We start from the raw sequence: 26,892 nt of genomic DNA, 5'->3' as shown, positions 1-26,892 counted from the left end.
GTCCTGGGAACCTGAGGACAATATCCTGGACAAAAGTCTGATCCTCAGGTTCTCAGGCCCCAAGAAGAGGGGGAGACCCAAGGGGGGGGGTACTGTTACGCCGAGCGCTCCGGGTCCCCGCTCCTCCCCGGAGCGCTCGCTACACTTCCCTCACTGCAGCGCCCCGGTCGGTTCCACGGACCCGGGGCGCTGCGTTACTACCTCCGGCCGGGATGCGATTCGCGATGCGGGTAGCGCCCGCTCGCGATGCGCACCCCGGCTCCCGTACCTTACTCGCTCCCCGTCAGTTCTGTCCCGGCGCGCGCGGCCCCGCTCCCTAGGGCGCGCGCGCGCCGGGTCTTTGCGATTTAAAGGGCCACTGCACCGCTGATTGGTGCAGTGGTTCCAATTAGTGTTTACACCTGTGCACTTCCCTATATCACCTCACTTCCCCTTCACTCCCTCGCCGGATCTTGTTGCCCTAGTGCCAGTGAAAGCGTTCCTTGTGTGTTCCTTGCCTGTGATTCCAGACCTTCTGCCGTTGCCCCTGACTACGATCCTTGCTGCCTGCCCCGACCTTCTGCTACGTCCGACCTTGCTTCTGTCTACTCCCTTGTACCGCGCCTATCTTCAGCAGCCAGAGAGGTTGAGCCGTTGCTAGGGGATACGACCTGGTCACTACCGCCGCAGCAAGACCATCCCGCTTTGCGGCGGGCTCTGGTGAAAACCAGTAGTGACTTAGAACCGATCCTCTAGCACGGTCCACGCCAATCCCTCTCTGGCACAGAGGATCCACTACCTGCCAGCCGGCATCGTGACAATATGTGTGTGATATATGATATATATAGGATATATGATCACTAACCATGTCCTCCCCCTGTCTATATGATGTATATGTGTGTGATATATGATATATAGGATATATGATCACTAACCATGTCCTCCCCCTGTCTATATGATGTATATGTGTGTGATATATGATATATATAGGATATATGATCACTAACCATGTCCTCCTCCTGTCTATATGATGTATATGTGTGTGATATATATAATATATATAGGATATATGAGCACTAACCATGTCCTCCTCCTGTCTTTAGGCCTCTCAGCGGATCTCTGTGGTGTGTAGTGACGTCATGGAGCAAATACTGATGTGTAATGTCAGCCACCCTTATCTGAGGAGAAGAGTCAAGGTTAGACAAGATGGAAGGGTGGCACTAGAGATGGAGACAGGGGCACTAGTGATGGAGGGGGGGGCACTAGAGATGGAGACAGGGGCACTAGTGATGAAAGGGGGGGGCACTAGTGATTGAGGCCGGAGGCACTAGTGATGGAGGCGGGGGCACTAATGATGGAGGCAGGGGGCACTAATGATGGAGGCGGGCGACGCAAGTGATGGAGACGGGGGGCACTAGTGATGGGGGCACTAGTGATGGGGGGCACTAGTGATGGGGGGGGACTAGTGATGGAGACAGGGGGCACTTGTGATAGAGGCGGGGGCACTTGTGATAGAGGCGGGGGCACCAGTGATGGAGACTGGGGGGCACCAGTGATAGAGGCGGGGGCACTAGTGATGGAGACGGGGGGCACTAGTGATGGAGACGGGGGGCACTAGTGATGGAGACTGGGGGGCACCAGTGATGGAGACGGGGGGCACTAGTGATGGAGACGGGGGGCACCAGTGATGGAGACGGGGGGCACTAGTGATAGAGGCGGGGGCACTAGTGATGGAGACGGGGGGCACTAGTGATAGAGACGGGGGGCACTAGTGATAGAGACTGGGGGGCACCAGTGATGGAGACGGGGGGCACTAGTGATGGAGACTGGGGGGCACTAGTGATGGAGACTGGGGGGCACTAGTGATGGAGACTGGGGGGCACTAGTGATGTAGACTGGGGGGCACTAGTGATGGAGACAGGGGCACTAGTGATGGAAGGGGGGGGCACTAGTGATTGAGGCCGGAGGCACTAGTGATGGAGGCGGGGGCACTAATGATGGAGGCAGGGGGCACTAATGATGGAGGCGGGCGACGCAAGTGATGGAGACGGGGGGCACTAGTGATGGGGGCACTAGTGATGGGGGGCACTAGTGATGGGGGGGGACTAGTGATGGAGACAGGGGGCACTTGTAATAGAGGCGGGGGCACTAGTGATAGAGGCGGGGGCACTAGTGATGGAGACGGGGGGCACTAGTGATGGAGACGGGGGCACTAGTGATGGAGACGGAGGGCACTAGTGATGGAGACTGGGGGGCACCAGTGATGGAGACGGGGGGCACTAGTGATAGAGGCGGGGACACAAATGATGGAGACGGGGGGCACTAGTGATGTAGAGGGGGGGCACTAGTGATGGAGACTGGGGGGCACCAGTGATGGAGACGGGGGGCACTAGTGATAGAGGCGGGGGCACTAGTGATGGAGACGGGGGGGCACTAGTGATGGAGACGGGGGGCACTAGTGATGGAGACGGGGGGCACTAGTGATGGAGACTGGGGGGCACCAGTGATGGAGACTGGGGGGCACTAGTGATGGAGACTGGGGGGCACTAGTGATGGAGACTGGGGGGCACTAGTAATGTAGACTGGGGGGCACTAGTGATGGAGACTGGGGGGCACTAGTGATGGAGACTGGGGGGCACTAGTAATGTAGACTGGGGGGCACTAGTGATGGAGACGGGGGGCACTAGTGATGGAGACGGGGGGCACTAGTGATGGAGACTGGGGGGCACCAGTGATGGAGACTGGGGGGCACTAGTGATGGAGACTGGGGGGCACTAGTGATGGAGACTGGGGGGCACTAGTAATGTAGACTGGGGGGCACTAGTGATGGAGACTGGGGGGCACTAGTGATGGAGACTGGGGGGCACTAGTGATGGAGACGGGGGGCAGTAGTGATTGAGACTGGGGGGCACTAGTGATGGAGACTGGGGGGCACTAGTGATGGAAGGGGGGCACTAGTGATGGAAATGGGGGGGGGCACTAGTGATGGAGAAGGGGGCCTAGCCGCACAAGGGAACCATGTTTAGAGCATTTCTCCCTGCTCCTCAGGCCGTTATCCAGATCATGTTCAGCATCGCTTCCAACATGTCCTGGGCCGACCACATTCTCCTGGCCATCAATGTGACAAGGTAAGAGCTGCACCACCTGCTCACCAGGGATGTGGGAGATCCGTCCTCAGGTTCACAGTTTGTCATTTTATCATCTTTTGACAGTGACGGAAATATAACCTCCAGCAGCACAGAACATGAGGTGCCCGTTCTCTACCCAATCCACATCATCAGCCGGTGAGTCCATACCTGGCCAAGTAGAATGAGCTACAGAAGGGGATGCTCTGCAGGTTAGGGCAATATATGGTGAGAGGTAGAGCAGACAGAGCAATGTTCTGCAGATGTCTAGGTAGGTCATCCAGGTGTTACTGAAGAGGCATGTGGACATGTACACTGAGGATCCCTGTTGTGTCACTTTTGTCATTTTGCTGGTGTAAACTGGAAATTTCACAGTAATGAGAAACCGACCCAATGGCCAAATCAATGAAGCATGAAGTGTATATTGGAGCTGAGCTGTCCCAGGTACTGTCCCAAATGGACAACCCCGAGGAATGACGGGATCATAAAGCCTGCCGTCAGCTGAACACCCATAGGGATCAGTATGAATCAGGAGAAAGATCTGCCACTTTGTGAGAAGCTTCTGGAACACTAGGTCTGTGTACCTGGCCATTATAGAGACAGAAAGAAGAAATAAAAAGCCACACTGAACCCATGGCCATCTTGAAAAAGCAATAGAGTGTACTGGTGGGAGAACTAGAGACACATGTAACATAATTGTCCTCCACCTCCTCTATGTATTATGGTCAGAAGGAGATCATGAGGAGATACAGGGAAAAGACTAAATAAGACCAGGACCAGACCAAGAAGAGATCATGAGGAGACAAAGAGGATATAAGGAGATCAAGAGGAGACTATGAGGACATACAGGGGAAAAAATAAGATCAGGACCAGACCAAGAAGAGGTCATGAGGAGACCAAGAGGAGATCAAGAGGAGATCATGAGGAGATACTGGGGGGGGGGGATAAGATCAGGACCAGACCAAGAAGAGATCATGAGGAGACCAAGAGGAGATAAGGAGATCAAGAGGAGATCATGAGGAGATACAGGGGGTGGGGGGGGGGGAATAAGATCAGGACCAGACCAAGAAGAGATCATGAGGAGACCAAGAGGAGATAAGGAGACAAAGAGGAGATCATGAGGAGACAATGAGGAGATCAAGATGAGATCAAGAGTAGATCAAGGGGAGATCATGAGGACATACAGGGGGAAAAAACTAAATAAGATCAGGACTAGACCAAGAAGAGATCATGAGGAGCTCATGAGGAAATAAAGAGATCATGAGGAGACCAAGAGAAGATCAAGAGGAGATCAAAAGGAGATCAAAATGAGATAAGAAACTGAGACCAAGAGGAGATCATGAGGCGATCATGAGGAGATTCTAAGGAGACAAAGAGGAGATCATGAGGCGATCATGAGGAGATCATGAGGCGATCATGAGGAGATTCTAAGGAGACAAAGAGGAGACCAAGAGGAGATTCTAAGGAGACAAAGAGGAGATCATGAGGAGATCAAGAGAAGATCATGGGGAGACCAAGAGGAGATCATGAGGAGATCAAATGGGATCAGGAGGAAAAGAGGAGGAGTTCAGAAGAAGAACGGGAGGAGATGAAGAGATCAAAAGGCAATCATGAGTTGTCAAAAAGAAAATCAGGAGAAGAAGAACAAAAGAAGATCAGAAGGGGATGAGGAGATCAGCAGCAGGCCAGAAGGACAGGAGGAGACAAGAAGGAAATCAGAGGAAGACAAGGAGGATGCATAAAGGAGAGAAGGAGAATATGAAAAGGAGTCAAAGAGGTGATGAAGAGGACAGGGGTAGTAGATGAGAAAGAGATGAGAAGATCAGAAGGATATTAGGAGGAGATTAGGAGAAGACCAAGAAGAGATTGAAGGGGGGTCAAAAATGATCAGGAGAAGATACAGAGGAGAACAAAAGGCAATAAGGAGGTGACGAAAAAAAGAGGAAAAGATAAGAGGGAGTGGAGGAGAAGTTCAGAAGATGAGGAGGAGATGAGGAGACAAATATGTGGTGGCGGGGTGTGTGCTGCAGGGCAGATTTTGTTACCCTAGGGGCAGATGGCATTAACCCCTTGTATTTGTGACGCCAGGGCGCGGTTTAGTCTATAACCACCCGAAGTTAATCCCGCTGGATCCTGGACTAGGCACGGGGGCAATAAAGACTCTGACGCCAAGTTACGGACAATGGTAGCTTTACTGAGGGTAGACAGATGGTAAAGTCTATACAGTTCAGCCAGGGCCCAAGGAGGTGACCAGTGACGCAGAGACCTTAAGGGCTTGCTGAGACTTGTAGTAGGACTGGACAATTGAATGCAGACCACACTGACTTGACAGATGACAGGGACTGACTTGACTTGACTCATAAACTGTGACTTTATCTTACTTGACTTGATGGCGGCTGCAGGACTGGACTTTGCGGTCTCCAACACTCTGGACACACACACTAGACAAGACTGCACTGGACCTCAGCAGAAGAGAGAGAAGCCCCACCCAGGGCTTATATGGGGAGACTAGCAGGGAGCCCATAGGTCACCCCTGGGATCACCTGGTCACTGATACCTCCTGGGTAACAATCACATGACATATCACATGGTATAACTCTTAAAGCAACATTACATTTTATAACACTTTACATGGTAAAACATATTTACAATGGGGAAACAAGTCCAGGGACCTTGGGGGACACTGAAGGAGGCTGCCTGACAGGACAGCAGGAGCACGGGGTAACACCTCCTGTACTGGGCCACCACAAATAGGAGAATAGGAAGACATGAGGAGGAGATGAGATGAGGAGGAGATGAGAAGATAACATGGAGACAAAGAGGAGAATAGGAAGAAATGAGGAGCAGATGAGAAGAGGAGGAGACAAAGAGGACATCAGGAGTATATTAGGGGTAGATCAGGAGGAGATTAAGAGTGGACAAGGAGAAGACAAGATGGAATACAGATGAGTGAGGGAGAATAGGAGTAAATTTGTAAAAAAATAAAAAGAAGAGTAAGAGGATAGCATAAAAGATCAGGAGAAGAGTAAGAGGATAGCATAAAAGATCAGGAGAAGAGTAAGAGGATAGCATAAAAGATCAGGAGAAGAGTAAGAGGATAGCATAAAAGATCAGGAGAAGAGTAAGAGGATAGCATATAAGATCAGGAGCAGAGTAAGAGGATAGCATATAAGATCAGGAGAAGAGTAAGACGGTAGCATAAAAGATCAGGAAAAAAGTAAGAGGATAGCATAACAGATCCGGAGAAGAGTAAGAGGATAGCATAAAAGATCAGGAGAAGAGTAAGAGGATAGCATAACAGATCAGGAGAAGAGTAAGAGGATAGCATAACAGATCAGGAGAAGAGTAAGAGGATAGCATAAAAGATAAGGAAAAGAGTAAGAGGATAGCATAAAAGATAAGGAAAAGAGTAAGAGGATAGCATAACAGATCCGGAGAAGAGTAAGAGGATAGCATAAAAGATCAGGAGAAGAGTAAGAGGATAGCATAAAAGATCAGGAGAAGAGTAAGAGGATAGCATATAAGATCAGGAGCAGAGTAAGAGGATAGCATATAAGATCAGGAGAAGAGTAAGACGGTAGCATAAAAGATCAGGAAAAAAGTAAGAGGATAGCATAACAGATCCGGAGAAGAGTAAGAGGATAGCATAAAAGATCAGGAGAAGAGTAAGAGGATAGCATAACAGATCAGGAGAAGAGTAAGAGGATAGCATAACAGATAAGGAGAAGAGTAAGAGGATAGCATAAAAGATAAGGAAAAGAGTAAGAGGATAGCATAAAAGATAAGGAAAAGAGTAAGAGGATAGCATAACAGATCCGGAGAAGAGTAAGAGGATAGCATAAAAGATCAGGAGAAGAGTAAGAGGATAGCATATAAGATCAGGAGCAGAGTAAGAGGATAGCATAAAAGATCAGGAGAAGAGTAAGAGGATAGCATAACAGATCAGGAGAAGAGTAAGAGGATAGCATAAAAGATCAGGAGAAGAGTAAGAGGATAGCATAACAGATCCGGAGAAGAGTAAGAGGATAGCATATAAGATCAGGAGAAGAGTAAGAGGATAGCATATAAGATCAGGAGCAGAGTAAGAGGATAGCATAAAAGATCAGGAGAAGAGTAAGAGGATAGCATATAAGATCAGGAAAAGAGTAAGAGGATAGCATATAAGATCAGGAGCAGAGTAAGAGGATAGCATAACAGATCCGGAGAAGAGTAAGAGGGTAGCATAAAAGATCAGGAAAAAAGTAAGAGGATAGCATAAAAGATCAGGAGAAGAGTAAGAGGATAGCATAACAGATCAGGAGAAGAGTAAGAGGATAGCATAACAGATCAGGAGAAGAGTAAGAGGATAGCATAAAAGATCAGGAGAAGAGTAAGAGGATAGCATAACAGATCCGGAGAAGAGTAAGAGGATAGCATAAAAGATCAGGAGAAGAGTAAGAGGATAGCATAACAGATCCGGAGAAGAGTAAGAGGATAGCATATAAGATCAGGAGAAGAGTAAGAGGATAGCATATAAGATCAGGAGAAGAGTAAGAGGATAGCATAAAAGATGAGGAGAAGAGTAAGAGGATAGCATAAAAGATCAGGAGAAGAGTAAGAGGATAGCATATAAGATCAGGAGAAGAGTAAGAGGATAGCATAACAGATCCGGAGAAGAGTAAGAGGATAGCATAAAAGATCCGGAGAAGAGTAAGAGGATAGCATAAAAGATCCGGAGAAGAGTAAGAGGATAGCATAACAGATCCGGAGAAGAGTAAGAGGATAGCATAAAAGATAAGGAAAAGAGTAAGAGGATAGCATATAAGATCAGGAGAAGAGTAAGAGGATAGCATATAAGATCAGGAGCAGAGTAAGAGGATAGCATAAAAGATCAGGAGAAGAGTAAGAGGATAGCATAAAAGATGAGGAGAAGAGTAAGAGGATAGCATAAAAGATCAGGAGAAGAGTAAGAGGATAGCATATAAGATCAGGAGAAGAGTAAGAGGATAGCATATAAGATCAGGAGAAGAGTAAGAGGATAGCATAACAGATCCGGAGAAGAGTAAGAGGATAGCATAACAGATCAGGAGAAGAGTAAGAGGATAGCATATAAGATCAGGAGAAGAGTAAGAGGATAGCATATAAGATCAGGAGAAGAGTAAGAGGATAGCATAACAGATCAGGAGAAGAGTAAGAGGATAGCATATAAGATCAGGAGAAGAGTAAGAGGATAGCATAAAAGATCAGGAGAAGAGTAAGAGGATAGCATATAAGATCAGGAGAAGAGTAAGAGGATAGCATATAAGATCAGGAGCAGAGTAAGAGGATAGCATAACAGATCCGGAGAAGAGTAAGAGGATAGCATATAAGATCAGGAGAAGAGTAAGAGGATAGCATATAAGATCAGGAGAAGAGTAAGAGGATAGCATATAAGATCAGGAGCAGAGTAAGAGGATAGCATATAAGATCAGGAGCAGAGTAAGAGGATAGCATAACAGATCAGGAGAAGAGTAAGAGGATAGCATATAAGATCAGGAGAAGAGTAAGAGGATAGCATATAAGATCAGGAGCAGAGTAAGAGGATAGCATAACAGATCCGGAGAAGAGTAAGAGGATAGCATAAAAGATCCGGAGAAGAGTAAGAGGATAGCATAAAAGATCAGGAGAAGAGTAAGAGGATAGCATAAAAGATAAGGAAAAGAGTAAGAGGATAGCATATAAGATCAGGAGAAGAGTAAGAGGATAGCATATAAGATCAGGAGCAGAGTAAGAGGATAGCATAAAAGATCAGGAGAAGAGTAAGAGGATAGCATAAAAGATGAGGAGAAGAGTAAGAGGATAGCATAAAAGATCAGGAGAAGAGTAAGAGGATAGCATATAAGATCAGGAGAAGAGTAAGAGGATAGCATATAAGATCAGGAGAATAGTAAGAGGATAGCATATAAGATCAGGAGCAGAGTAAGAGGATAGCATAAAAGATCAGGAGAAGAGTAAGAGGATAGCATATAAGATCAGGAGAAGAGTAAGAGGATAGCATATAAGATCAGGAGCAGAGTAAGAGGATAGCATAAAAGATCAGGAGAAGAGTAAGAGGATAGCATATAAGATCAGGAGAAGAGTAAGAGGATAGCATAACAGATCCGGAGAAGAGTAAGAGGATAGCATAACAGATCAGGAGAAGAGTAAGAGGATAGCATATAAGATCAGGAAAAGAGTAAGAGGATAGCATAACAGATCAGGAGAAGAGTAAGAGGATAGCATATAAGATCAGGAGAAGAGTAAGAGGATAGCATAACAGATCCGGAGAAGAGTAAGAGGATAGCATAACAGATCAGGAGAAGAGTAAGAGGATAGCATATAAGATCAGGAGAAGAGTAAGAGGATAGCATATAAGATCAGGAGAAGAGTAAGAGGATAGCATATAAGATCAGGAGAAGAGTAAGAGGATAGCATAAAAGATCAGGAGAAGAGTAAGAGGATAGCATATAAGATCAGGAGAAGAGTAAGAGGATAGCATATAAGATCAGGAGCAGAGTAAGAGGATAGCATAACAGATCAGGAGAAGAGTAAGAGGGTAGCATAACAGATCCGGAGAAGAGTAAGAGGATAGCATATAAGATCAGGAGAAGAGTAAGAGGATAGCATATAAGATCAGGAGAAGAGTAAGAGGATAGCATATAAGATCAGGAGAAGAGTAAGAGGATAGCATATAAGATCAGGAGCAGAGTAAGAGGATAGCATATAAGATCAGGAGCAGAGTAAGAGGATAGCATAACAGATCAGGAGAAGAGTAAGAGGATAGCATATAAGATCAGGAGAAGAGTAAGAGGATAGCATATAAGATCAGGAGAAGAGTAAGAGGATAGCATAACAGATCAGGAGAAGAGTAAGAGGGTAGCAGCAGTAGATAAGGAGAAGAGTAAGAGGGTAGCGGCAGTAGATAAGGAGGGGATGAGGTAATCAAGTAAACACATTGGGGTCATATTCAAAACTCTTCACATAAAAATTTTTGGGTTTCGCACCACAATTTTGGCGTAAAAGAGTTCACATGAGATATTCAAGGTGTTTTACATGAGAATGATCCAAGGTTTACACCAGCTTTTCAAAAGTGGGCGTGGCTATATCCATTTCATGTTTCACAGGATAGATTGGGTGAGAGTCCATTTTACATCAAAAATTCCCCCCCCAGCTCTTTACTAGTGTAGAAACCACAGAAATGGTTGTAGTTTTTTTTCTTTTTTCTTTAGTTTTTTGGGAGAAGGTGTTATTTAATCAATTATTGAAAAATAAATAATCATTATTGGCAAATGTTATTTAAAAGATAAATATATTTCCTGGTCACTGCGCCTGAACCCACATTTAAGCCCTATAAATGTTTTATGTCTGGGCGCTGGTAATTACGGAATACTACATGAGATGCTGACAGCAGAATTTTCAGGATGTAAAATTTGACACCAAAATTGCCGATTTTGCCGCCAACTGTGGTAATTTTGGCACAAAAAAAAAACAATATGGTGGCAGCTAAAAAACAATTGGTGCCAAATTTGGCAATGAAAATTAACTCCCGGAGGAAAAAATAAATAATTATTAATATCGCCGGAACTGAAATTACAGGAGTTTTTGAATATCTCCCCCCAAAGTATGAAGTGTTGGATGTTGAAAAGCAAAAATAAAAAGCTAAGATGCAACTTGTGAGAAATATCACAAAAAATCCTGTCGCTGGTCCCTATCCTGTCCCTGGTCACTATCCTGTCCCTGGTCACTATCCTGTCCCTGGTCACTATCCTGTCCCTGGTCACTATCCTGTTCCTGGTCCTTATCCTGTCCCTGGTCACTATCCTGTCCCTGGTCACTATCCTGTCCCTGGTCACTATCCTGTTCCTGGTCCTTATCCTGTCCCTGGTCACTATCCTGTCCCTGGTCACTATCCTGTCCCTGGTCACTATCCTGTCCCTGGTCACTATCCTGTTCCTGGTCCTTATCCTGTCCCTGGTCACTATCCTGTCCCTGGTCATTATCCTGTCCCTGGTCACTATACTGTTCCTGGTCACTATCCTGTCCCTGGTCACTTTCCTGTCCCTGGTCACTGTCCTGTCCCTGGTCCTTATCCTGTCCCTGGTCCCTATCCTGTCCCTGGTCACTATCCTGTCCCTGGTCACTGTCCTGTCCCTGGTCACTATCCTCTTCCTGATAACTGTCCTGTCCCTGGTCACTGTCCTCTCCCTGGTCACTATCCTGTCTCTGGTCACTATCCTCTCCCTGGTCCCTATCCTGTCCCTGGTCACTGTCCTCTCCCTGGTCACTATCCTGTCTCTGGTGACCATCCTGTCCCTGGTCACTATCCTTTATCTGGTGACCATCCTGTCCCTGGTCACTATCCTGTCCCTGGTCACTATCCTGTCTCCGGTGACCATCCTGTCCCTGGTCACTATCCTGTCCCTGGTCACTATCCTGTCTCTGGTGACCATCCTGTCCCTGGTCACTATCCTGTCTCTGGTGACCATCCTGTCCCTGGTCACTATCCTGTTTCTGGTGACCATCCTGTCCCTGATCACTATCCTGTCCCTGGTCACTATCCTGTCTCTGGTGACCATCCTGTCCCTGGTCACTATCCTGTCTCTGGTCACTATCCTCTCCCTGGTCCCTATCCTGTCCCTGGTCACTGTCCTCTCCCTGGTCACTATCCTGTCTCTGGTGACCATCCTGTCCCTGGTCAATATCCTTTATCTGGTGACCATCCTGTCCCTGGTCACTATCCTGTCCCTGGTCACTATCCTGTCTCTGGTGACCATCCTGTCCCTGGTCACTATCCTGTCCCTGGTCACTATCCTGTCTCTGGTGACCATCCTGTCCCTGGTCACTATCCTGTTTCTGGTGACCATCCTGTCCCTGGTCACTATCCTGTCCCTGGTCATTATCCTGTCCCTGGTCACTATCCTGTCCCTGGTCACTATCCTGTCCCTGGTCACTATCCTGTCTCTGGTGACCATCCTGTCCCTGGTAACTATCCTGTCCCTGGTCACTATCCTGTCCCTGGTCACTATTCTGTCTCCGGTGACCATCCTGTCCCTGGTCACTATCCTGTCTCTGACCAGGAAGGTCATGTTGTGGTTTCTGTGGTTGATGTTTCTTCAGGTATTATGTTCTGCAGATCTTAGAATAAATCACATTTTCTTTTAAAAACAGAGTGGAAAACTCAACAAAACACGTCCCAATCACCAAAACGGACATGAGCGCAAAAGCCACTCACAGATATAAGGTGACTCCATCTCCTCCATGTATTGTGGTCAGTGGTCTCCCCCATCTCATCCATGTGTTGTGGTCTCCCCCATCTCATCCATGTGTTGTGGTCAGTGGTCTCCCCCATCTCCTCCGTGTTGTGGTCTCCCCCATCTCCTCCATGTGTTGTGGTCAGTGGTCTCCCCCATCTCCCCCATGTGTTGTGGTCAGTGGTCTCCCCCATCTCCCCCATGTGTTGTGGTCAGTGGTCTCCCCCATCTCCTCCATGTGTTGTGGTCAGTGGTCTCCCCCATCTCCCCCATGTGTTGTGGTCAGTGGTCTCCCTCATCTCCTCCATGTGTTGTGGTCAGTGGTCTCCCCCATCTCCTCCATGTGTTGTGGTCAGTGGTCTCCCCCATCTCCTCCATGTGTTGTGGTCAGTGGTCTCCCCCATCTCCTCCATGTGTTGTGGTCAGTGGTCTCCCCCATCTCCTCCATGTGTTGTGGTCAGTGGTCTCCCCCATCTCCTCCATGTGTTGTGGTCAGTGGTCTCCCCCATCTCCTCCATGTGTTGTGGTCAGTGGTCTCCCCCATCTCCTCCATGTGTTGTGGTCAGTGGTCTCCCCCATCTCATCCATGTGTCTTGGTCAGTGGTCTCCCCCATCTCATCCATGTGTCTTGGTCAGTGGTCTCCCCCATCTCCTCCATGTGTCTTGGTCAGTGGTCTCCCCCATCTCATCCATGTGTCTTGGTCAGTGGTCTCCCCCATCTCATCCATTTGTCTTGGTCAGTGGTCTCCCCCATCTCATCCATGTGTCTTGGTCAGTGGTCTCCCCCATCTCCTCCATGTGTTGTGGTCAGTGGTCTCCCCCATCTCCTCCATGTGTTGTGGTCAGTGGTCTCCCCCATCTCCTCCATGTGTTGTGGTCAGTGGTCTCCCCCATCTCCTCCATGTGTTGTGGTCAGTGGTCTCCCCCATCTCATCCATGTGTCTTGGTCAGTGGTCTCCCCCATCTCCTCCATGTGTCTTGGTCAGTGGTCTCCCCCATCTCATCCATGTGTCTTGGTCAGTGGTCTCCCCCATCTCATCCATTTGTCTTGGTCAGTGGTCTCCCCCATCTCATCCATGTGTCTTGGTCAGTGGTCTCCCCCATCTCCTCCATGTGTTGTGGTCAGTGGTCTCCCCCATCTCCTCCATGTGTTGTGGTCAGTGGTCTCCCCCATCTCCTCCATGTGTTGTGGTCAGTGGTCTCCCCCATCTCCTCCATGTGTTGTGGTCAGTGGTCTCCCCCATCTCCTCCATGTGTTGTGGTCAGTGGTCTCCCCCATCTCCTCCATGTGTTGTGGTCAGTGGTCTCCCCCATCTCCTCCATGTGTTGTGGTCAGTGGTCTCCCCCATCTCATCCATGTGTCTTGGTCAGTGGTCTCCCCCATCTCATCCATGTGTCTTGGTCAGTGGTCTCCCCCATCTCCTCCATGTGTCTTGGTCAGTGGTCTCCCCCATCTCATCCATGTGTCTTGGTCAGTGGTCTCCCCCATCTCATCCATTTGTCTTGGTCAGTGGTCTCCCCCATCTCATCCATGTGTCTTGGTCAGTGGTCTCCCCCATCTCCTCCATGTGTTGTGGTCAGTGGTCTCCCCCATCTCCTCCATGTGTTGTGGTCAGTGGTCTCCCCCATCTCCTCCATGTGTTGTGGTCAGTGGTCTCCCCCATTTCATCCATGTGTCTTGGTCAGTGGTCTCCCCCATCTCCTCCATGTGTCTTGGTCAGTGGTCTCCCCCATCTCATCCATGTGTCTTGGTCAGTGGTCTCCCCCATCTCATCCATTTGTCTTGGTCAGTGGTCTCCCCCATCTCATCCATGTGTCTTGGTCAGTGGTCTCCCCCATCTCCTCCATGTGTTGTGGTCAGTGGTCTCCCCCATCTCCTCCATGTGTTGTGGTCAGTGGTCTCCCCCATCTCCTCCATGTGTTGTGGTCAGTAGTCTCCCCCATCTCCTCCATGTGTTGTGGTCAGTGGTCTCCCCCATCTCATCCATGTGTCTTGGTCAGTGGTCTCCCCCATCTCATCCATGTGTCTTGGTCAGTGGTCTCATAGTTAGTAGTTACATAGTTAGTATGGTTGAAAAAAGACAGACGTCCATCAAGTCCAACCAGGGAATGAAGTGCAGGGTGTAAGGGGAAGGGATGAGATTTTATATTTCTTCATAAGCATTAATGTTATTTTGTTCCAGGAATGTATCTAATCCTGTTTTAAAGCTGTTAATTGTTCCTGCTGTGACCAGTTCCTGAGGTAGACCGTTCCATAAATTCACAGTCCTCACGGTAAAGAAGGCGTGTCGCCCCTTTAGACTAAACCTTTTCTTCTCCAGACGGAGGGAGTGCCCCCTTGTCCTTTGGGGGGGTTTAACCTGGAACAGTTTTTCTCCATATTTTTTGTATGGGCCATTTATATACTTATATACGTTTATCATATCCCCCCTTATACGTCTCTTCTCAAGACTAAACAATTGTAACTCCTTTAATCGCTCCTCATAGCTAAGATGTTCCAGGCCCCATATTAGTTTAGTCGCGCGTCTCTGCACCCTTTCCAGCTCCGCAGTGTCCCTTTTATGGACAGGTGCCCAAAACTGAACAGCATATTCCAGGTGAGGCCGTACCAATGCTTTATAAAGGGGGAGTATTATACACTATAGACTGTACCAATGCTTTATAAAGGGGGAGTATTATACACTATAGACTGTACCAATGATTTATAAAGGGGGAGTATTATACACTATAGACTGTACCAATGATTTATAAAGGGGGAGTATTATACACTATAGACTGTACCAATGCTTTATAAAGGGGGAGTATTATACACTATAGACTGTACCAATGCTTTATAAAGGGGGAGTATTATATACTACAGACTGTACCGATGCTTTATAAAGGGGGAGTATTATACACTATAGACTGTACCAATGCTTTATAAAGGGGGAGTATTATACACTATAGACTGTACCAATGCTTTATAAAGGGGGAGTATTATACACTATAGACTGTACCAATGCTTTATAAAGGGGGAGTATTATACACTATAGACTGTACCAATGCTTTATAAAGGGGGAGTATTATACACTATAGACTGTACCAATGCTTTATAAAGGGGGAGTATTATACACTATAGACTGTACCAATACTTTATAAAGGGGGAGTATTATACACTATAGACTGTACCAATGCTTTATAAAGGGGGAGTATTATACACTATAGACTGTACCAATGCTTTATAAAGGGGGAGTATTATACACTATAGACTGTACCAATGCTTTATAAAGGGGGAGTATTATACACTATAGACTGTACCAATGCTTTATAAAGGGGGAGTATTATACACTATAGACTGTACCAATGCTTTATAAAGGGGGAGTATTATACACTATAGACTGTACCAATGATTTATAAAGGGGGAGTATTATACACTATAGACTGTACCAATGCTTTATAAAGGGGGAGTATTATACACTATAGACTGTACCAATGCTTTATAAAGGGGGAGTATTATACACTATAGACTGTACCAATGCTTTATAAAGGGGGAGTATTATACACTATAGACTGTACCAATGCTTTATAAAGGGGGAGTATTATACACTATAGACTGTACCAATGCTTTATAAAGGGGGAGTATTATGTCCCTGTCCCTGGAGTCCAGGCCTCTTTTGATACATGACAATATCCTGCCGGCCTTGGAAGCAGCAGCCTGACATTGTGCTATTCTGTAGTCTGTGATCTACAAGTCCCCCAGATCCTTCTCTACCAGTGACTCTGACAGTTTAATCCCCCCTAAGACATAGGACGCTGCAGGTTATTAGTATACACAGCCCCCCTCTATATACACAGCCCCCCCTCTATATACACAGCCCCCCCTCTATATACACAGCCCCCCTCTATATACACAGCCCCCCTCTATATATACACAGCCCCCCTCTATATATACAGCCCCCCCTCTATATACACAGCCCCCCTCTATATACACAGCCCCCCTCTATATACACAGCCCCCCTCTATATACACAGCCCCCCCTCTATATACACAGCCCCCCTCTATATACACAGCCCCCCTCTATATATACAGCCCCCCTCTATATACACAGCCCCCCCTCTATATACACAGCCCCCCCTCTATATACACAGCCCCCCTCTATATACACAGCCCCCCTCTATATACACAGCCCCCTCTATATACACAGCCCCCTCTATATACACAGCCCCCCTAAGACATATGACGCTGCAGGTTATTAGTATACACAGCCCCCCTCTATATACACAGCCCCCCTCTATATACACAGCCCCCCTCTATATATACAGCCCCCCTCTATATACACAGCCCCCCCTCTATATACACAGCCCCCCTCTATATACACAGCCCCCCTCTATACACAGCCCCCCTCTATATACACAGCCCCCCTCTATATGCACAGCCCCCCTCTATATGCACAGCCCCCCTCTATATATACAGCCCCCCCTCTATATACACAGCCCCCCCTCTATATACACAGCCCCCCTCTATATGCACAGCCCCCCCTCTATATGCACAGCCCCCCTCTATATACACAGCCCCCCCTCTATATACACAGCCCCCCTCTATATACACAGCCCCCCTCTATATACACAGCCCCCCTCTATATACACAGCCCCCCTCTATATACACAGCCCCCCCTCTATATACACAGCCCCCCTCTATATACAACGCCCCCCTCTATATACACAGCCCCCCCCCCTCTATATACACAGCCCCCCCACTATATGCACAGCCCCCCTCTATATACACAGCCCCCCTTCTATATACACAGCCCCCCTCTATATACACAGCCCCCCCTCTATATACACAGCCCCCCCTCTATATACACAGCCCCCCTCTATATACACAGCCCCCCTCTATATACACAGCCCCCCCTCTATATACACAGCCCCCTCTATATACACAGCCCCCCTCTATATACACAGCCCCCCCTCTATATACACAGCTCCCCCCTCCTCTATATACACAGCCCCCCCCCCTATATACACAGCCCCCCTCTATATACACAGCCCCCCCTCTATATACACAGCCCCCCCTCTATATACAACGCCCCCCTCTATATACACAGCCCCCCTCTATATACACAGCCCCCCCTCTATATATATACACAGCCCCCCTCTATATACACAGCCCCCCCTCTAAATACACAGCCCCCCCAGTGGTCTCCCTCATCTCCATGTGTTGTGGTCAGTGGTCTCCCCCATCTCCTCCATGTGTTGTGGTCAGTGGTCTCCCCCATCTCCTCCATGTGTTGTGGTCAGTGGTCTCCCCCATCTCCTCCATGTGTTGTGGTCAGTGGTCTCCCCCATCTCCTCCATGTGTTGTGGTCAGTGGTCTCCCTCATCTCCTCCATGTGTTGTGGTCAGTGGTCTCCCTCATCTCCATGTGTTGTGGTCAGTAGTCTCCCCCATCTCCTCCATGTGTTGTGGTCAGTGGTCTCCCCCATCTCCTCCATGTGTTGTGGTCAGTGGTCTCCCCCACCTCCTCCGTGTGTTGTGGTCAGTGGTCTCCCCCATCTCCTCCGTGTGTCTTGTCAGTGGTCTCCCCCATCTCCTCTGTGTGTCTTGGTCAGTGGTCTCCCCCATCTCCTCCGTGTGTCTTGGTCAGTGGTCTCCCCCATCTCCTCCATGTGTTGTGGTCAGTGGTCTCCCCCATCTCCTCCATGTGTTGTGGTCAGTGGTCTCCCTCATCTCCTCCATGTGTTGTGGTCAGTGGTCTCCCCCATCTCCTCCATGTGTTGTGGTCAGTGGTCTCCCCCATCTCCTCCATGTGTTGTGGTCAGTGGTCTCCCTCATCTCCTCCATGTGTTGTGGTCAGTGGTCTCCCTCATCTCCTCCATGTGTTGTGGTCAGTGGTCTCCCTCATCTCCATGTGTTGTGGTCAGTGGTCTCCCTCATCTCCATATGTTGTGGTCAGTAGTCTCCCCCATCTCCTCCATGTGTTGTGGTCAGTGGTCTCCCTCATCTCCTCCATGTGTTGTGGTCAGTGGTCTCCCCCATCTCTTCGATGTGTTGTGGTCAGTGGTCTCCCTCATCTCCTCCATGTGTTGTGATCAGTAGTCTCCCCCATCTCCTCCGTGTGTTGTGGTCAGTGGTCTCCCTCATCTCCTCCATATGTTGTGGTCAGTGGTCTCCCCCATCTCCTCGATGTGTTGTGGTCAGTGGTCTCCCTCATCTCCTCCATGTGTTGTGGTCAGTGGTCTCCCTCATCTCCTCCATGTGTTGTGGTCAGTGGTCTCCCCCATCTCCTCCATGTGTTGTGGTCAGTGGTCTCCCTCATCTCCTCCATGTGTTGTGGTCAGTGGTCTCCCCCATCTCCTCCATGTGTTATGGTCAGTAGTGTCCCTCATCTCCTCCATGTTTTGTGGTCAGTGGTCTCCCCCATCTCCTCCACGTGTTGCGGTCAGTGGTCTCCCTCTCCATGTGTTGTGGTCAGTAGTCTCCCCCATCTCCTCAGTGTGTTGTGGTCAGTGGTCTCCCTCATTTCCTCCATGTGTTGTGGTCAGTGGTCTCCCTCATCTCCATGTGTTGTGGTCAGTAGTCTCCCCCATCTCCTCCATGTGTTGTGTTCAGTGGTCTCCCCCATCTCCTCCATGTGTTGCGGTCAGTGGTCTCCCTCATCTCCTCCATGTGTTGTGGTCAGTGGTCTCCCTCATCTCCATGTGTTGTGGTCAGTGGTCTCCCTCATCTCCATATGTTGTGGTCAGTAGTCTCCCCCATCTCCTCCATGTGTTGTGGTCAGTGGTCTCCCCCATCTCCTCCATGTGTTATGGTCAGTGGTCTCCCCCATCTCCTCCATGTGTTGTGGTCAATGGTCTCCCCCATCTCCTCCGTGTGTTGTGGTCAGTGGTCTCCCTCATCTCCTCCATATGTTGTGGTCAGTGGTCTCCCCCATCTCCTCGATGTGTTGTGGTCAGTGGTCTCCCTCATCTCCTCCATGTGTTGTGGTCAGTGGTCTCCCCCATCTCCTCCATGTGTTATGGTCAGTAGTGTCCCTCATCTCCTCCATGTGTTGTGGTCAGTGGTCTCCCCCATCTCCTCCACGTGTTGCGGTCAGTGGTCTCCCTCTCCATGTGTTGTGGTCAGTAGTCTCCCCCATCTCCCCCATGTGTTGTGGTCAGTGGTCTCCCTCATTTCCTCCATGTGTTGTGGTCAGTGGTCTCCCTCATCTCCATGTGTTGTGGTCAGTAGTCTCCCCCATCTCCTCCATGTGTTGTGTTCAGTGGTCTCCCCCATCTCCTCCATGTGTTGTGGTCAGTGGTCTCCCTCATCTCCTCCATGTGTTGTGGTCAGTGGTCTCCCTCATCTCCTCCATGTCTTGTGGTCAGTGGTCTCCCCATCTCCTCCGTGTGTTGTGGTCAGTGGTCTCCCTCGTCTCCATGTGTCTTGGTCATTGGTCTCCCTCATCTCCTCCATGTGTTGTGGTCAGTAGTGTCCCCCATCTCCTCCATGTGTTGTGATCAGTGGTCTCCCCCATCTCCTCCACGTGTTGCGGTCAGTGGTCTCCCTCTCCATGTGTTGTGGTCAGTAGTCTCCCCCATCTCCTCAGTGTGTTGTGGTCAGTGGTCTCCCCCATCTCCTCCATGTGTTGTGGTCAGTGGTCTCCCTCATTTCCTCCATGTGTTGTGGTCAGTGGTCTCCGTCATTTCCTCCATGTGTTGTGGTCAGTAGTCTCCCCCATCTCCTCCGTGTGTTGTGTTCAGTGGTCTCCCCCATCTCCTCCATGTGTTGTGGTCAGTGGTCTCCCTCATCTCCTCCATGTGTTGTGGTCAGTGGTCTCCCTCATCTCCTCCATGTCTTGTGGTCAGTGGTCTCCCCATCTCCTCCGTGTGTTGTGGTCAGTGGTCTCCCTCATCTCCATGTGTCTTGGTCATTGGTCTCCCCCATCTCCTCCATTTGTTGTGGTCAGTGGTCTCCCTCATCTCCTCCATGTGTTGTGGTCAGTAGTGTCCCCCATCTCCTCCATGTGTTGTGGTCAGTGGTCTCCCTCATCTCCTCCATGTGTTGTGGTCAGTGGTCTCCCCCATCTCCTCCATGTGTTATGGTCAGTGGTCTCCCCCATCTCCTCCATGTGTTGTGGTCAGTGGTCTCCCCCATCTCCTCCATGTGTTGTGGTCAGTGGTCTCTCTCATCTCCTCCATGTGTTGTGGTCAGTGGTCTCCCCCATCTCCTCCATGTGTTGTTGTCATTGGTATCCCTCATCTCCTCCATGTGTTGTGGTCAGTAGTGTCCCTCATCACCTCCATGTGTTGTGGTCAGTGGTCTCCCTCATCTCCTCCATGTGTTGTTGTCATTGGTATCCCTCATCTCCTCCATGTGTTGTGGTCAGTAGTGTCCCTCATCACCTCCATGTGTTGTGGTCAGTGGTCTCCCTCATCTCCTCCATGTGTGGTGGTCAGTAGTGTCCCCCATCTCAATGTGTTGTGGTCAGTAGTCTCCCCCATCTCCTCCGTGTGTTGTGGTCAGTTGTCTCCCTCATCTCCATGTGTCTTGGTCATTGGTCTCCCCCATCTCCTCCATTTGTTGTGGTCAGTGGTCTCCCTCATCTTCTCCATGTGTTGTGGTCAGTAGTGTCCCCCATCTCCTCCATGTGTTGTGGTCAGTGGTCTCCCTCATCTCCTCCATGTGTTGTGGTCAGTGGTCTCCCCCATCTCCTCTATGTGCTGTGGTCAGTGGTCTCCCTCATCTCCTCCATGTGTTGTGGTCAGTAGTGTCCCTCATCTCCTCCATGTGTTGTGGTCAGTAGTGTCCTTCATCTCCTCCATGTGTTGTGGTCAGTGTTCTCCCTCATCTCCTCCATGTGTTGTGGTCAGTAGTGTCCCTCATCTCCTCCATGTGTTGTGGTCAGTGGTCTCCCTCATCTCCTCCATGTGTCGTGGTCAGTAGTGTCCTTCATCTCCTCCATGTGTCGTGGTCAGTAGTGTCCACCATCTCCTCCATGTGTTGTGGTCAGTGTTCTCCCCCATCTCCATGTGTCTTGGTCATTGGTCTCCCCCATCTCCTCCATTTGTTGTGGTCAGTGGTCTCCCTCATCTCCTCCATGTGTTGTGGTCAGTAGTGTCCCCCATCTCCTCCATGTGTTGTGGTCAGTAGTCTCCCTCATCTCCTCCATGTGTTGTGGTCAGTAGTGTCCCCCATCTCCTCCATGTGTTGTGGTCAGTGGTCTCCCTCATCTCCTCCATGTGTTGTGGTCAGTGGTCTCCCCCATCTCCTCTATGTGCTGTGGTCAGTGGTCTCCCTCATCTCCTCCATGTGTTGTGGTCAGTAGTGTCCCTCATCTCCTCCATGTGTTGTGGTCAGTAGTCTCCTTCATCTCCTCCATGTGTTGTGGTCAGTGTTCTCCCTCATCTCCTCCATGTGTTGTGTCAGTGGTCTCCCCCATCTCCTCCATGTGTTGTGGTCAGTGGTCTCCCTTATCTCCTCCATGTGTTGTGGTCAGTAGTGTCCCTCATCTCCTCCATGTGTCGTGGTCAGTGGTCTCCCTCATCTCCTCCATGTGTCGTGGTCAGTAGTGTCCTTCATCTCCTCCATGTGTCGTGGTCAGTAGTGTCCACCATCTCCTCCATGTGTTGTGGTCAGTGTTCTCCCCCATCTCCATGTGTCTTGGTCATTGGTCTCCCCCATCTCCTCCATTTGTTGTGGTCAGTGGTCTCCCTCATCTCCTCCATGTGTTGTGGTCAGTAGTGTCCCCCATCTCCTCCATGTGTTGTGGTCAGTAGTCTCCCTCATCTCCTCCATGTGTTGTGGTCAGTAGTGTCCCCCATCTCCTCCATGTGTTGTGGTCAGTGGTCTCCCTCATCTCCTCCATGTGTTGTGGTCAGTGGTCTCCCGCATCTTCTCCATGTATTGTGGTCAGTGGTCTCCCTCATCTCCTCCATGTGTTGTGGTCAGTGGTCTCCCCATCTCCTCCATGTGTCTTGGTCAGTGGTCTCCCTCATCTCCTCCATGTGTTGTGGTTAGTGGTCTCCCCCATCTCCTCCATGTGTTATGGTCAGTGGTCTCCCCCATCTCCTCCATGTGTTGTGGTCAGTAGTCTCCCTCATCTCCTCCATGAGTTGTGGTCAGTGGTCTCCCTCATCTCCTGCATGTGTTGTGGTCAGTAGTCTCCCCCATCTCCTCCATGTGTTGTGGTCAGTAGTCTCCCCCATCTCCTCCATGTGTTGTGGTCAGTGGTCTCCCTCATCTCCTCCATGTGTTGTGATCAGTAGTGTCCCCCATCTCCTCCATGTGTTGTGGTCAGTGGTCTCCCTCATTTCCTCCATGTCTTGTGGTCAGTGGTCTCCCCCATCTCCTCCATGTGTTGTGGTCAGTGGTCTCCCTCATCTCCATGTGTTGTGGTCAGTGGTCTCCCCCATCTCCTCCGTGTGTTGTGGTCAGTGGTCTCCCCCATCTCCTCCATGTGTTGTGGTCAGTGGTCTCCCTCATCTCCTCCATGTGTTGTGGTCAGTGGTCTCCCTCATCTCCTCCATGTGTTGTGGTCAGTGGTCTCCCTCATCTCCTCCATGTGTTGTGGTCAGTGGTCTCTCTCATCTCCTCCATGTGTTGTGGTCAGTAGTCTCCCTCATCTCCTCCATGTGTTGTGGTCAGTAGTGTCCCCCATCTCCTCCATGTGTTGTGGTCAGTGGTCTCCCTCATCTCGTCCATGTGTTGTGGTCAGTGGTCTCCCCCATCTCCTCTATGTGCTGTGGTCAGTGGTCTCCCTCATCTCCTCCATGTGTTGTGGTCAGTAGTGTCCCTCATCTCCTCCATGTGTTGTGGTCAGTAGTCTCCTTCATCTCCTCCATGTGTTGTGGTCAGTGTTCTCCCTCATCTCCTCCATGTGTTGTGTCAGTGGTCTCCCCCATCTCCTCCATGTGTTGTGGTCAGTGGTCTCCCTTATCTCCTCCATGTGTTGTGGTCAGTAGTGTCCCTCATCTCCTCCATGTGTCGTGGTCAGTGGTCTCCCTCATCTCCTCCATGTGTCGTGGTCAGTAGTGTCCTTCATCTCCTCCATGTGTCGTGGTCAGTAGTGTCCACCATCTCCTCCATGTGTTGTGGTCAGTGTTCTCCCCCATCTCCATGTGTCTTGGTCATTGGTCTCCCCCATCTCCTCCATTTGTTGTGGTCAGTGGTCTCCCTCATCTCCTCCATGTGTTGTGGTCAGTAGTGTCCCCCATCTCCTCCATGTGTTTTGGTCAGTAGTCTCCCTCATCTCCTCCATGTGTTGTGGTCAGTAGTGTCCCCCATCTCCTCCATGTGTTGTGGTCAGTGGTCTCCCTCATCTCCTCCATGTGTTGTGGTCAGTGGTCTCCCGCATCTTCTCCATGTATTGTGGTCAGTGGTCTCCCTCATCTCCTCCATGTGTTGTGGTCAGTGGTCTCCCCATCTCCTCCATGTGTCTTGGTCAGTGGTCTCCCTCATCTCCTCCATGTGTTGTGGTTAGTGGTCTCCCCCATCTCCTCCATGTGTTATGGTCAGTGGTCTCCCCCATCTCCTCCATGTGTTGTGGTCAGTAGTCTCCCTCATCTCCTCCATGAGTTGTGGTCAGTGGTCTCCCTCATCTCCTGCATGTGTTGTGGTCAGTAGTCTCCCCCATCTCCTCCATGTGTTGTGGTCAGTAGTCTCCCCCATCTCCTCCATGTGTTGTGGTCAGTGGTCTCCCTCATCTCCTCCATGTGTTGTGATCAGTAGTGTCCCCCATCTCCTCCATGTGTTGTGGTCAGTGGTCTCCCTCATTTCCTCCATGTCTTGTGGTCAGTGGTCTCCCCCATCTCCTCCATGTGTTGTGGTCAGTGGTCTCCCTCATCTCCATGTGTTGTGGTCAGTGGTCTCCCCCATCTCCTCCATGTGTTGTGGTCAGTGGTCTCCCTCATTTCCTCCATGTCTTGTGGTCAGTGGTCTCCCTCATCTCCATGTGTTGTGGTCAGTGGTCTCCCTCATCTCCTCCATGTGTTGTGGTCAGTGGTCTCCCGCATCTTCTCCATGTATTGTGGTGAGTAGTCTCCCTCATCTCCTCCATGTGTTGTGGTCAGTGGTCTCCCTCATCTCCATGTGTTGTGGTCAGTGGTCTCCCCATCTCCTCCATGTGTTATGGTCAGTGGTCTCCCCCATCTCCTCCGTGTGTTGTGGTCAGTGGTCTCCCCCATCTCCTCCATGTGTTGTGGTCAGTGGTCTCCCTCATCTCCTCCATGTGTTGTGGTCAGTGGTCTCCCTCATCTCCTCCATGTGTTGTGGTCAGTGGTCTCCCTCATCTCCTCCATGTGTTGTGGTCAGTGGTCTCTCTCATCTCCTCCATGTGTTGTTGTCAGTGGTCTCCCTCATCTCCTCCATGTGTTGTGGTCAGTGGTCTCCCTCATCTCCTCCATGTGTTGTTGTCAGTGGTCTCCGGCATCTCCTCCATGTGTTGTGGTCAGTGGTCTCTCTCATCTTCTCCATGTATTGTGGTGAGTAGTCTCCCTCATCTCCTCCATGTGTTGTGGTCAGTGGTCTCCCTCATCTCCTCCATGTGTTGTGGTCAGTGGTCTCCCTCATCTCCTCCATGTGTTGTGGTCAGTGGTCTCCCTCATCTCCTCCATGTGTTGTTGTCAGTGGTCTCCCTCATCTCCTCCATGTGTTGTTGTCAGTGGTCTCCCTCATCTCCTCCATGTGTTGTTGTCAGTGGTCTCCGGCATCTCCTCCATGTGTTGTGGTCAGTGGTCTCCCTCATCTCCTCCATGTGTTGTTGTCAGTGGTCTCCCGCATCTCCTCCATGTGTTGTGGTCAGTAGTGTCCCTCATCTTCTCCATGTGTTGTGGTCAGTAGTGTCCCTCATCTCCATGTGTCGTGGTCAGTAGTGTCCCTCATCTTCTCCGTGTGTCTTGGTCAGTAGTGTCCCTCATCTTCTCCATGTGTCGTGGTCATTAGTGGCCCTCATCTTCTCCATGTGTCATGGTCAGTAGTGTCCCTCATCTTCTCCATGTGTCATGGTCAGTAGTGGCCCTTATATCTCCATGTGTCGTGATCATTGCTCCCTGTATTATTTCAGATTCAGAACTTAGGCCTCTATGATGTCCCCATAAACCTCAGTGTTTCTGTGTCTTCGTATGAGGCGTGGATTGAAGGTGTGAGCTGGGACTTTATTATCTCTTCCTCTCAGGTAAGGGTGATATAGTGTTCACCAGGGTAGTTGTGGTATAGTCTTCACTGTGCTGCAGCAGTCATGGGTTTGGCACTAGTGTAGCGTGTTACCTTTATTCCTTTGCAGAACTCTAACGTTAGATGCCTTGAACTCAACGACTCTTCTGCCATTCTTAGTGAAAGAATGGAAACCATGAGGAACAAGGTAAGGCTGTGATGTCATCATGTGCTGGTGACCTGGGACGGTGATGTCATAGTAACATGTGATGATCTTGAGGATGTAATATGGCTGAGACTCCGCCTCACATTGGCTTGTGTGCAGTTGTGTCCTGCCTAGCCCAAGATAGACTAGACCGGGGAGAGATGGATCTAGAAGACTTCTCCCTCATTCAAGTGGCTTCTGGCAGAACTCTGTCTGAAGGAAGGTCATGTGACCCAAACCCCCATCCTTAAACATTTCCACCGGTGGGGCAGTATAGAAGCATTAACTTATGCACATCCCCCTCCATAGGAGTGTAAAAACTATGTGATACATTAGACAAGATCAGCTTTCTGGTTATATTCTACAGCCATAGATGGGCAGACGGGCATAAGGTCACTGCAATAAAGTGAGAACATGGGAAATGTCATAGGATGAAGATGTAAGAGGGTGGAACATGGCCTACTGGTCGCTAGATGGCAGTACTAGACTTCACCTCTTAGCTGTGGACTCCAATACTCACCCCCTGGAACAATCACACATCAGAAGGTAACAAGAATAAGATGATGAAGTGGATGATAAAGATGGCAGCCAAGGGGGAAAGGGAATGACAGAACCAAAACAAAGAAAGGCCCCAACTACCTTCTGTTATCTTCCCCTAACACTGGGCTAACCAAACCTCACTGCCCTTGTAATGTCCCTGCCATAGCCCTGGACTAAACTATACTAAAGAGACGAGAAGGCATGAAGACCCTGAAAAACCAGACACGCCCAACCTCACTGCCCCTGCAATGTCCCTGCCATAGCCCCGGACTAAACTATACTAAAGGGACAAGAAGGCATGAAGACCCTGAAAAACCAGACACACCCAACCTCACTGCCCCTGCAATGTCCCTGCCATAGCCCCAGACTAAACTATACTAAAGGGACAAGAAGGCATGAAGACCCTGAAAAACCAGACACGCCCAACCTCACTGCCCCTGCAATGTCCCTGCCATAGCCCCGGACTAAACTATACTAAAGGGACAAGAAGGCATGAAGACCCTGAAAAACCAGACACACCCAACCTCACTGCCCCTGCAATGTCCCTGCCATAGCCCCGGACTAAACTATACTAAAGGAACAAGAAGGCATGAAGACCCTGAAAAACCAGACACGCTCAACCTCACTGCCCCTGCAATGTCCCTGCCATAGCCCCGGACTAAACTATACTAAAGGGACAAGAAGGCATG

General features: G+C 49.5%; 1 protein-coding gene across 1 annotated transcript in view; it reads left to right on the top strand.

Annotated features, from left to right (window-relative positions):
• The first annotated feature begins 1,086 nt into the window (after window positions 1–1,086).
• Window positions 1,087–26,892, top strand: part of LOC130323720 (integrin alpha-L-like) — a 31,927-nt gene continuing 6,121 nt past the window's right edge. Inside the window, exons 1-6 of the mRNA XM_056553178.1 lie at window positions 1,087–1,175; window positions 3,028–3,107; window positions 3,192–3,263; window positions 12,270–12,342; window positions 25,370–25,480; window positions 25,589–25,666. Coding sequence (XP_056409153.1) covers window positions 1,119–1,175; window positions 3,028–3,107; window positions 3,192–3,263; window positions 12,270–12,342; window positions 25,370–25,480; window positions 25,589–25,666 — 471 coding nt within the window. The 5' untranslated portion in view covers window positions 1,087–1,118. The remainder of the gene's footprint in view (window positions 1,176–3,027; window positions 3,108–3,191; window positions 3,264–12,269; window positions 12,343–25,369; window positions 25,481–25,588; window positions 25,667–26,892) is intronic.

This window comes from Hyla sarda, unplaced genomic scaffold, assembly GCF_029499605.1.
Source record: "Hyla sarda isolate aHylSar1 unplaced genomic scaffold, aHylSar1.hap1 scaffold_253, whole genome shotgun sequence".
Classification (NCBI taxonomy): domain Eukaryota; kingdom Metazoa; phylum Chordata; class Amphibia; order Anura; family Hylidae; genus Hyla; species Hyla sarda.
The sequence above is the reverse complement of the archived record's forward strand: the minus strand, read 5'-3'. Positions and strand labels throughout refer to the sequence as shown.